The sequence below is a fragment of the Colias croceus genome, chromosome 5, assembly GCF_905220415.1.
Source record: "Colias croceus chromosome 5, ilColCroc2.1".
NCBI lineage: Eukaryota > Metazoa > Arthropoda > Insecta > Lepidoptera > Pieridae > Colias > Colias croceus.
Window position 1 is genome coordinate 11,885,541 of NC_059541.1, and position 13,796 is coordinate 11,899,336.

The window sequence follows — 13,796 nt, forward strand, 5'->3', positions numbered from 1 at the left end:
TAGGAGGCCCGTGTTCCACAGCCCACTCCCAGCAGTGGAATGTATATGGGCTGATGATGATGATAATTACCTATATACCTATGTGTTCTAAGTTATATAAGTTATAAATATTGAATGAAAAACAAATTCTCCTAATAAAACTTTTATCTTGCATTTATTATAGGTAATCAATTTATTTACACCCAACCACTTTGTAATCAAAAACTGTGCTCAAAAATATTTGATACCTATATATTTTGCGATGCATCAGGGTCAACAAACGATATACTTTTGATGACAATCACTTACTACGAAACCCAAAAACGAGTTTTGATATCATGTACGAAAATTTTTGCACGCCTCTCAGGTCAGAGTACCTACTTTACAGTATCTTTATGATAATATTGTTGTTATTTTATAATCTAATATCATATTTTACGTATAAAAATACCTCTCCGAATCTTGAATAGACATTAACACATTTATGTTTAATTTTTAATTTGATTTTAAAAATTGCTAGAGAGATATCTACTTTCTTCTTAACAAAATAGGCAGACTTTAATATTTTTTTGAGTAGCGTGAGCGCAATGATGAAATGTAAAATATTTGTTGTTTGTAATACTATTTTATTAGTTTTATTATGTGAAATAAGAAACCCATGTTGTTGAGTTTGGAAGAAGCAAAAAATGTGGAAAATACCGATCTAAATGTGGCTATTTTTTGCACAAATTACAGATTTTGGGTTTTATATGTCGTCATAACCATGTTTTGTTTTTGTTTATAACTTACTTATTATTTTAATATTCCTTTGAATAATTGTAACAATAATACAAATAAAATAATGGTAGAGGCAATTTCTATGGATGTAAATTGAATTGAACTTTTACACATATCAATGAAAATTCACCCTTTTCAGAAAACAATAATGTAGGTTAGTAAGTACTTAGAAAGTATAATAATAACAAGGACAATGAATATGCTGACTCGTTGATTTGATCATATACATACTTAGTACACAGTTATATGTACGGATATGTTATAATCATAATTAGTAATCAATGCAATGCGTATCTTATTATCTATTGTTACTAAATAGTAAATTACTAATTTATACGTTTTAGAATGTTTAACTGTATAAAAAGAAAAGATTGATAATAACAAAATAGAGATACTTTCTTCTATAGGATAATGGGACGTTAATGATATTATTTTTCCACTGATTAGCCAACTGTGAATGTTTACAAGCAAAACTTACACAAGCATATCTCATCAACTGATGGGATGGAAGATTGTGAACAATTACGCACAATTAGGTAACTATGAACACGTTTCTTGGAGTTTCAATCCATGTGAAATTATTTTCCTTAAATTAAATAAATTGCATACATTCAATTTTAATAATCTCAAATACACACAAAAAATCTCGACCCAAACTAATTTTATTTGATTCTGAATAAACAATATAATATGTATGTACTATTAACTATAGTAGGTACCTATATGCTAGTTACTATTCTACTAAAATAAAATTTGCAAAATTCAATCGTGGTTTTCAATAGTAACAATTAACACACAATACTATAAAACTAAGTAACTATAAAGGGCACAATATAAAAGACACGTGGAACACCATTGACTGCATCAGACGACGATTACAACATATAAATTAAATAATAAGTTTAATTGTTTAAAAAGCCGCTGAGTCGATTAATTGAATTAACAAGCCATTGTTATAGTTTTAAATTGAACAGGCAAATGTTTCTTGTTAACTTTAAATTAGTGATAAGGTAAAGAGGTATAACTAACTAGAAAATATATTATGTTCAATTTCGTTTTTTAGCTGATTCAACATTTCATTAGGTATCAGAGGTATGACTTGAGCCTAACATATTCGATTAGTGTAATCAAGTATGATGATCGAGGTGAAGGAACTTCATCGCGTAGATGGATATAACAAAAAATATTTTACAATATAAATCCTGTACAATAACTAACCAATATATCAAGGCCCTTACACAAGCTATGAATCTTTTAAGTACTTTCCCATTTATGCATTTAAACAGAGGCGGCTTTGAATACTAAGAGGAAATGGTCGTTTTGCAGAATAGAAATATTGTAAGTTTTAATATAATTCAATGTTACGATAGATTCCTTTCCTTGGTAAGGTTTATAGTTTATACATTAAGTAGTCTATCAAGAATGTTATGACGAGATTTTATATAATTATTTTATTTGATAAGCCTCTTCCTCGAATGCTGGTATTCGAGGAATAGACTAATTTCCTTTACCACGGGAAAAAAAATTCACCAAATCAGTTATTTAACCAAATTAGTTATAAAACCCAATCTATCTAACTAACTAGCTTTATCCATGTTTCGTGGCCCTGGGACATTGCCTCTACCACCTGATAAGGCCACTACAAAAGAAATAATAATTACTAGTAATAAATCCCACAGCACGTGCATCGAACAACGCCGTGGGATGCATACTAAGTACCATTTACATTATGTATAAGAATATTACGTAGATATATTGTATAGTCACCGTTACATACGATAAACATCTTTCGCGTACCGTAGTTTTCCTTTCGTGGTTGTTTCTTAAAAACAATTACTTTTATGGTTTAACTTTAAAGCGTAGGGAATAATCCTTACTATCTTATTCCCTTTACTAAGAATGCGGTATCAAAGACATTAATCACATGTCTCAGAATTTCATTTTCCTAACAAAAATTACATGATATTAGAATGAGCTTAGTCATTTTTAGCATAGGCTAAATTGAAATGGATATATATGATTTCGTTATACAAAACGCCAAACGGAAAAATTTGAACCTATGTTGGTATGTAAATGGTATCTAGTTATTTAAAATATTGTTACAAGAAATATACGGAAATAAATAACACGAATAAAGGCTTTTATAATTTTGTATTAAGTAAAATAAAATAACTTTTTAGAAGCGAATTTCGAAAAACACGGCTCTAAACAATTAATGTACTCATATAATGTTTGCTCAATGTTTAATGCGTCAATCAGCAACTTTCACTGCGCATTAGCTGCTACAAGCCATGGTTGTGCGCTGTGCATAATGACAATCGAGGAACCATTAACAAATATAATATTACTCGCTTTCCGGTGTATTATTTGCTCGCACCTACGAATAGTACTGATTATGTACACTCTACATAATCATTATTGGAGCCTCTACAATGTAGAGACATTGTAGAGATTTGTTCTTCAATCTCTATACCCCATTTTTATCCTTGTATGCTCTTGTACGTCTTGAATCTTGATAAAAATATTCTTGGATCCTTCAGGAAGGTAGTATACAAAGGCTTCTTCTTGATTTAAATTAATTCTATTATAGCACTTTGTGTGCTTTTTGACCTCTAAAGGACTTTTCCCGCTACATATTCTGCATATTCCATCTTTTAATTTTATTACACCCTTAAGTTACACAAAAATCCCACCATATTTATAAGCTTACTTACACGCTACTCGTTAACTCGCGCAATTACACAATTAAAATGTGTAAGTAATTTTCAATTATTTTCACGGCAATAAATTGTTAACCAAAAGTGAACAAGATATTTCCGCATCATCCTTTAAAATTTAATGTAAACGAGACAAAACGTTTTGTACAACAACTTCCTCAAAACTTACGACTATCCATGTTAGGAGATTTCATATTTAGCATCGTATTTATCTTTTAATTAATAGGTAATTGGTCAATTTTCAAAGAGAAAATATGGAGGTAAAATATGAAAATTAAATACAATTTGTCAGCAAATTTTTCAGGCTTTGTGCGATTATCATCGATGATTATAAAATTTCATATTCGGTTGTATAAAAAAGGGGTACATTTACTTATATTATTACTTAATATTATGTAAGTCAATATTTTATGCAACTTTTGCTTAATAGATTTGTTTGTTGATTAATGTTTTACTACTTTAGATAATAAATTGTAACAACTTAAGTGAAACAATCGTTAAATGTTTCTTATATTGAGCCAAGTTTTGTTATGAATTGAGTTTAACAGCAAATTTTATATACTTCCGTAAACATTGCTTAAGCCATCTTAGGCTTTTCAACGATCATATCAGATATTTAGTAAGCGAGAAATTATGAATATGAAGATTTTAAGATAGTTATTTAAAGGTTGTTCCGCAGTTTTATTCAATAAAATTATTGTTTAAATTGTGATAACGTTTTGTTCCTTTGTTGTGTGCTTCATATTTTTAATGAATTAATTTACATTTATTAGTTCATAACATTTTTATTTTACGGCTATTATGCCATAGATTTATGGTCATTTATTGATCGTTAGCAAAATTTTCAACGACACATTTATTTTCATATAGTTTTCCTATTACAAAACCTCTTATAACAATAAATAAAAATAAAATAATCTTCCACAGAGAGAGAACCGTCCGATGTTCGTCGATACTGATAGTGGCGCTAGGGGTGTCCCTGATCGCGCTAGGGGTGTACACCACTGTGTTGGTGCTGACCGACTATAACAGCCCCCAGCCGTGTATGAGTGAAGTGTGTGTTGGTACTGGTAAGTTAAACTTTTTCCTAGTACCTAATATTATTACGTATACCTATTAATTTTATTTTCACTCTATATAATACCAATTACCAAGGTTGATTTCGATAGTTAGTTCGTTCCCACAGAGTCCTCCAAAAGTTTATTAAAATCTGTTTAGCGATTAGCATTTGTTACCTAGCTTAGCGGCAAAAAATAATTTCGATTTATCGTCATAAAATGCCATTGTGAAGAAATTCAACCACAATCACAATGACACGAAAATTTAAATCTAAGATTTAACTCTAAAATTATATTCCTACCTACAATCTATGAATATGTAACTACATAATTATTATGTTTACACGTTCTTGCATTGATTAATTGCCCCAAAAGAATGCTAAGTAAGCACAATTATTGTATTTGCATACCCATCTGCTATAATTAATATAATTATGCAGATATCTCAAAAATTGCGTAACCGTTTATATGGTTCAATCATTCTTTATTTGCATACCAACTTTAATAGGGCTATAAATTCCACTATTATATTTTATGTGAATTAAAGCATTGATTTATAAATGAGATTAATTTATGGAGATGCGTTGTACCTACGTTATGAAAACTGTATCAAAATATATTTATCCTCTTTACTGAACAAATTAAATACAAAATCGAAAAACATTTTATACGCGAAAATAAATCGCATAAAAATCCGTTGCATAGAGGCTGCAGTCTAGCAAAATTGCGTTTTCAACAAGTTATTTGACAATTTTTTCCCGGCTATTGAAATGATAAACTGAATTTTTTTTTCTTGTTTATCAATTAGTGTTATATACGCAATGCGCATGAATTTTTTCACATTTATAAAGTTACTTTATGTTACCTTAATCAGGCCTTCAAGATAAGTCTCTTTCCCCCAAAGACATTTCGAGCTAAGTTTGTGCACTCACTACGTTGCAACCGATTACAATTTATACAATTTGATCAGCGCATTATTATCCTTATATAAGGTAAAGGCTCCTAATACGGCGGTAGTCAAAATCGCTCCCTAAAACGGTGGTATTTCTATTTTCGAGTTTTATTCCTGTTTTATTAATTTTAAGTACACCAAAATGTAAACTATTTATTCCAAATTTATTACTCCATGACTTAACTAACGTTTGCAAGTAAAGCACATAGACAACACAACAAGATTAATCAATCTGTGTAACGGCATCGACATGAGAGGTGTTTCCATACAAACGTGAAACAACAAAAGTAAGTACACTAATATTTATAAACTAAGTTTTTCGTATTAATATGCCGTTCAAGTTTGTATTTGTATTGTTTATTGCATTTTCCTACTATTACACTCACTATTTAAATAGCTTGTTTCATATTTGTAAGTCATTTTCTACCCAAAAAATAAGAAATAAAATATCGCCGTAAAACGGTACAAATTTTATAGATTAATCCTAATACGGTGGCATAACTCCGAAATAGGAAAACTACTGGGCATGTTTAATTGTTTATAACTTTCATTTTATTTACTTATTGAATTAATTCCAAGATTAGTTGAAATAATTATTAATCTGATAAATTAGAAACCATATTCTGCGGTATGTGTTCTTAATTGGAAATCCAGTTAAATATGAAAACGGTTGAGTACAAAATGTTTGTTTCTTAGAAGGGGTAAAAATAGGAAGGTGTATTTTAATGTATCACAAATCATTTATTTTGTACTAGCTGTTGCCCGCGACTTCGTCCGCGATTAGGTCGTTTTTCGTCATTCGTTGTTTAAAAAAAATACGTGACACTTTATTTTAAAATTTTCTTAATTATTGTCTCTTATAAAATTTAACTACATTAAAATTGAACACTCTGATAATAAAATCTTAAAATCTGAAGAAAACATGAATGTGGTTTAAATTCTACATTACTTAGTATCAAATAATAATCTAAATTAAATGTAGATTAACAGTTTGAGCACACCATTATAGAATATGTACCTAAGTATTAAATTACGTTAGTTTACATAGTAACTTTACTAAAAACACGATGACTATCTTTCGCGCTCGATACCACAAACTAAGCATGTTTGTGGTAGGTACGTGGCCCGCGTCACTTGACCCCCATCTGGATCCATGATGATGATTCCATCCTGAAGATGATTCTGAAGATGATCCAGGATGATTCCATCCTGAAGATGATTTCTTTTGACTGGAAGAAATCACCGTCGCCTAACAAATATAATGTGTTTTCTTATAAAACCGTTACATAATTTATTTTATCTACTTAAATAATGAAAATGATATATTTATAAAATATAAAACATATTATTTAAAATGATTAAAAATAAATAAATGAAGCAACTACGATTCAAAGAAAACATCTTTTTCAGTGTGAAAATGCTCTAAGCAATCCGGGATGATGAACTGTATATCATGTACCTACTCTGATCCCAGTACGGTCGGTACGTCGATAGCCATAACGATAAATATTATAATCAGATAACCGCAAAGTCAAAATAAAAACATTACTTGTAAAGTTGTGAGTGCAAAATTTACGTTTCATTTGGCAATAACATTTTTTTCGGTACTAAAACGTAGTAGTTTGATATGTGGTTGGCTGCCCCTCCTCTCCTTCCTGAAAAATATCCTCCAAAATTTCCCGAGATACTTCCAATGATTGAACCATTGGACGTTGGACATTAACTTCAGTCAAAAATTGACGAAGCGGATGATTACTAATTTCCACTTAATCCTCGCTGCTACTGTCTTTATCATCAAATCATCAATTTTCAAGTGGTGTAGTAAAAATATCAGCAGAAATCGTCTTCCAAAGGCGATATAATTTTATTAGCATTGAATAAAAAAATCAAAAGTTAACTGTAAATCTATAAAAAAAGCTACTTACAAATAAAATTTTATCAAAAACTTCTGTTCCCAATGCACCTCAAAATAATAAAAGAATCATTCATTTCATTTCATTTCAATAAATACCTGTAAGTAACAACTTACCTTTTGTGGGAACGCATGATGGTGAAAATTCACAAAACACGAAGATTGCATTTGATATTTTTGGTTTTATGGCATTCAATTGCTTTATAAATATCACTACATAGTATAAAAAAAGTCGCTTTCTGTGTCCCTATGTCCCTATGTCCCTTTGTATGCTTAAATCTTTAAAACTTCGCAACAGATTTTGATGCGGTTTTTTTAATAGATAGACTGATTCAAGAGGAAGGTTTTAGTACATAAATTATTAGGTTTTAGACAAAGCGGACGAAGCCGCGGGCGGTAAGCTAGTAAATTTATAAAACACGAAGATTTTAAAAATTGTAACTAATGAACACAACAATATATTATTAAGTATACTCTTTGGAACACAATCATTAGATTAACTGTAGATAATGGTGTCTATTTTTACTTAAAATAATAAACATCTAAGTAGGTACCCTCACTTTAAAAAAAAAATGTAGTTTATTATTTACACGAAATATATCTTATAGGGAACGGAAGATATGGGTTAAAGAGTTAAATAAATAAATAACATAATTATATTTAAATTATTAATTTTTAACATTGTGTTCAGTAGTGTTAACATGTAAATTGATTTGATTTTTACGAAATCTCATAGATGGCGCTGTTACAAAATTAACATTATACAACTTACATTCTTTAAGCTATGTTTCTCTTCCCAAGTTACTTAAATGGCATAATTTTTATAGTGTCAATCTAGATATTGTCAAACAACATTTATATATGCGTCATTTGATTATTAATTTCCAATAGTTAACGTGTAAATTAACATTTAATAGATGGCGCTGTTTCTAATTTGTCTTTATACTACTAAATTCATTAAACTGTTTCTCTGCCCAAATTACGTAAATAACATAGTTTTTATTTTGTAAAGCTAGATAATAGCATGGCTTACTCGAAACCAACATTTAAACATGAGTCTTTAGATTGTACGCTGTCGTAATACACGGAATACGTAAGAAAAATAAAGGTTCACAGCTCCTCCCCCGTAGATGATAGCTTGATAATATGTAGCCTATAGCCTCACCCGACCTGTTAGTAATATTCATGCAAAATTTGAAGTCAATCTATGCAGTACTTTTCGAGATTAGCTCGGACAAACATACAGACAAACAGACAAACAGACAAACAGACAAACAGACAAAAATTCTAAAAACTATGTTTTTGGCTTCTATATCGATTATAGATCACGGCCCAGGTATTCTTTTAAAAAAATATTCAATGTACAGTTTTGACTTTCCTACGATTTTATTATATGTATAGATAACTGTTGATTTGAGTTTTACACATCTGAGCCAAAAAACTGTTATCATTTGATTAAGCATTTACATTCTCTTGTTTATCGAATTTTTGATGGGTCAGAATTAGGATTATTAAAAACACGAGTAATTTTCCTATTACGGTGGTAGATATTTCCAGGTAACTCTGTATTAGGTTATATGATCTCCTATTACGGCCCTAATATAATAGAACTTAAAATTACCAGATTAAGGGTTGCGTAAATAAATAAGAAGTTTTGTGTCTTTTTTTGTGGATTCTTATTTGATATGCGTGTTTTTTTTTTCGATAAAACTAAAAGCATAAATGAAACACATTAAAAATGAATCAACGTAATCAAACCAATGGTCAATGAATAAAAAACTTACAATTTACTTTACTAACACATTCCTATTATTTAACAAATATTATTTGTACGGAACTTCAATGAATATAATTTCTGACCCTCCGTATTAGGAGCCGCCTACCGCAGTATTAGGCTCTGACCAAAATTATACCTCCGTGTTAGGGAAAATCGACCTGACTATTTAAATATTTTTTTAAAATAAGAAATATCATGAAAATAAACATAGACTCAACAGCAATACAAAATTTAAGTTCCACTTTTAACGATAAAGTGGTTTGGCACCTTTACAAAGACTTACAAATGCTTATTTTTGATACTTACTTTCAAATGTTGCGAAATACCTCCGTATTAGGTGCTTTTACCTTAGTCGTTATTAAAATCTGCTGAATACAATTGCCGAAAAACTTATGATTTTCCTAATTAGAACGTTATAAATTCATTAAATTTCCCATTTTTTGCCTTACAAAAACTATTGATAAATACTGCTAAAAGTTATTTTTTCCATTAATTTATTCGAGTTGAATGAGTATTAAACCTTTAAAAAAATTTTTTTTGAATTTTGATAATTCTTTAAATATTAAAAAAATATTTAAAATAAGTAGGAAAAATCCTAGCGAATTTCTTTAGTCGCGCTCCTTGGGCCGGAGCGTTCTGACGTGTGCTCTACGCTCGATTTTCCTTCATACCGAAGTGAAAGTTGCTCTACTTCATTAAATTTAATATTTTTGTTAATTGATTATTTTTATCTTAGTTTTGTGCAAATATTCGTATTTTTAAACATTTGATTTCGATATGGAAAATAAACGAAAAAAATATGCGTGTAACTACTAGAAAAAAAATTATCTTCGAACATAAAGTTAATGAAACCAAAGGTGATTGGCAAAAATTTCGTTATTTTACGGGGTGTCAGTAAAGGGATGTATATTTCTTTAAAACTAAAGTAAGCTCATAAATTTTCTTATAATATAATTTTTTTTTGAAGTTCCAAAAATGTTTATTTTTCGTTTGAGAAATACGAAACATAATATAAACTTGTATTGAGAACTTGAACTTGGGACATACGGGAAAAATGATTTGTTTACTCCAAAATTCCAAATATGTCGAGGTGTTTTAATTTTTTCTTCTAGTCATTTTGAACGTAGCGGCATGTTATTTGATTATTAATTTTGTAACTTAAATACAGGATGTTGGTTTTATATTCTGATCTTACAGACGCGCTGACAAATTTAGTCTACCATTTCTAGTTTAGACCTCTAAGTACCAATATTAAAACGAATGGATTATCATCACATCATCAAAACTCAGATGTAATGGAAGATCACAATAACATAGAAAATTCAATAGGTGTTGAGAACTAAACAAACACAAGTAACAGAGACGCGAAGAATAAAAAAAGAGGACGAAAACGATAATTCGTTGATGCTTTCCCTTTTCGACGTATTGTTAGGGTACATCACCAATCTGCAAAAAATAAAACTGATGATTCCCAATTGCTGATTAAAAATGAAAAACAAATAATCGACAACAGTGGTGAAAATTTGCTGATCACAATGAAACATCCTTCAGTGGTAGCAGATTTACTCATTTAAAATGTAATGGAGAGGAGGACAGGAAAACATTATGAATGTGGATGGTGGATTGTATACAGGGTGTAATCGATAAGTATATGCAGGCGATTATGACGTTATTATTGCAGGTATCAAAAAACTTAAAACTGATATCGAAATTACTTTACCTAATGAGCAAAATGACAATTATAACTTTTTAAAAGTATAACGAGAAATATCTAAAAAAATTACTTTATACATTCCCATATCAAGAAGGGAAAATGGGACTAGTAAGTAGAAGTTAAATGTCTAATTCCGGCCAAATACATGAATGCGGAAGATGCGGTTAAAAATAAAAAATTTAATATTTGAAATACAATGCAAAAAAATATCACTTTTGTCATAGATAAGAAACATGACTATTTTTTCCAAATTCAGGGACAACTAAACGTTGCAGAAGCAGAAGCCTGCTTATTTGCTGTTTGGACTGGAGTGAATCATAATCGTCTAATATTAATTTAGTGAGAAACGTCTTCCCAGTTCAAAATGGAGAAATAAACCATCCACGCGAACACCGACATCCACGCGGACGGAGTCGCGGGCGGAAGCTAGTCAAAAATAAATATCTTTTGTTTTCATTTGCGCATTTTTCTATTTTATAATTTTTTACACAAACATTACATTTTTTTTTATGATATACAAAATTTGATAGAACGTATTCGCAAATTTTGTGTACTGATAAAAAGAATCACCCGGTGTAATTTTCACGAAAATTGTTTCAAATTGTCATTTTAGGTACTTATTACGAATATTAAATTATGCATACGAATGATTTAATTTTTAAAAATTAAGTGGAGCAACTTTCCCTTAGTACATTTGTATTATTTACATATAGGATGACAGGATGCATTTGTTTGCACTACTAGCTACTAACCCTTAAGACATAGGAACATAACAAACAGCGAAAAGTGACTTATGTTTTATACTTTAACCAATTTTACGAACCTTATGGAGTAGACATTAAATCGTTACTAATACTGTTAGGTCCTGTATATTTATCACTTACTCATACAAATTTGATATAATTATGGACGTTATGAATTATGATAAAGTTGATATAAAGGCTCTGCCCCAAATTCCTTTTTCACAGTCGACTCTACCGAAAAATATTTCTAGCAACATCATCACACTTTTTACACACATCACAAGTTAATCCAAAACATGCCATTATTAATTAAAGTTATGAGTCATCGCAAAACCTAATGAATGAATAATAGATCTTACACATTGCTTCAATGTAAAATGAAATAAAAATCATTAAAAAAAACAATTACTATGTTAATCAAAACATTTTTAAAACGTGTAAAATAATTGCCTGTACCATAATTTTGTATGAAATAAATTAATTATTCATAAATATTGAAGACACGTGTGCTCCATTTATAAAACTGCGCCATTTTCATCAATAGTTCACCACTATTGCATCAACCTAACTAATAACGCGTAGATATTATTAACTAGGTACTATCTTTCTATTGCGCCGATCACATGTTTTCATTACAATTAATAAATATTGAATAGGCACCAGTAAAACATAACAATAATTATTTTTGCGAGGGCCCTTTGACTTATGTTCCTAGGACTAATAAATATTGAATTCATCCTCTGAGAATACCACATACTTAGACCACATAATTCAGAATATGCTTGATTCTTGAATTTAAAATAACATAGGTACATATTTAATTTTAATTCGAGAACCACTAGCACAGAATAAAAATTGTATCAATCACTAGCTAGGTATATGCTCAAATGTACCGCTATCAACCCTATCGGAACGAAAGCTGAAGCTGACTTTAGTTAGTAGACTAGTTTTAGATTCATCATTTACATAATTGTATTTCTATTAACTTTTACCACCAAAAATAGGATTAGGGCACATCATACAAAAAATATTACATAAATTCAAAAAATAACATTTTTATCAAATCAGGCGACTAAAAGGAATTAAACATGGGGATATTGTAGTGTATGTAAATCATCAACAATATTTTAAAACCACCATCAATAATATCGATTAAATATAACTTATTATTAAAATCAATCTGCCTTAGCCTTAGTTTTACATTTTCTGTTTATGTTTTCCAAACGTAAACAGAGCCTCGTGGCTTCGTACACACATCAATTAAAAGTAAATAGATTTAAGCTTGATATATATGTTGAGATTTTAATTATTATGTGACTAATACAATTGAAAAACACGTGGCATTTAGGAGCAATATATATAATTTATAACAAACAAGTTATTATGCGCTTAAATTCTTTGGAAAGACGTTTTATATAAAAACTACAAGCATGTACTGTATGCAATAGTGTTGGACAGTGCATTTAAGTGAAGTGTTTTGGTTTTTTTTAATCGTTTATTCGTGAAGGCTTCGAAATGGCCGCTAATATGATGCTATTATTAAACGTCGGTTAGTATCTGTGAATTTAAAATTTTCCAAATTTATCTTACATACCTAAATAATAAAACTACCGCTAATGAGGAAAAGTGTTTTAAATTCTGAGCGCTTTTAACAGATGCAAATCTGATAATGTAGTGTATAAATTATATCGAGTTATCAACGTAACTTATTTGTTGAAGTGAAACTTCTTTATCGGGGTTGGAAAAAAATTTAGTGTAACATTTTTTCGTTACGCGTGACGTTTTGCCGTTACGAGCCATCTTTTTCTTATCCCTACCACGCGTGATTCGACGTATTTCTGTAAAGTTGCATAGGTATAGTAAATTATTTTTTGAAAAATAAGGTCACGAAGAAGTTTCACTTCTTACGTGTGTACACTAGTACACGCACAGATTTTTTTAAATATTATTTGTCGATTTTTATATTTTTTGTTACTTTCTTACCTTTCATGGAAGTAGGTATTATTTTTTTTTTCATTTTATCCTGGAATTATTTCATCAATTAATTATGATTTATTATTTTTCCAGTTAATTATTTTAAATGCATTGTTAATTGTGTAATTGAAACAGAAACTTGTTAACCCATCTTGTTATATTTTCTATTTATCCTCCTCCACAAAGCCGTGAC

The 13,796-nt window shown here is 29.7% G+C and overlaps 1 protein-coding gene across 2 annotated transcripts in view; it reads left to right on the top strand.

The window, feature by feature from the left end:
- LOC123691695 (neprilysin-4-like) overlaps positions 1 to 13,796 on the top strand; it is a 56,355-nt gene that overhangs the window by 24,810 nt on the left and 17,749 nt on the right. Inside the window, exon 3 of one of the 2 annotated variants that reach the window (XM_045636220.1) lies at positions 4,401 to 4,543. In XM_045636220.1, the coding sequence (XP_045492176.1) occupies positions 4,401 to 4,543 (143 nt within the window). Of the gene's footprint in view, positions 1 to 4,400; positions 4,544 to 13,086; positions 13,179 to 13,796 lie in introns of those variants that run through there. The other variant, XM_045636219.1, reaches the window with a different exon arrangement.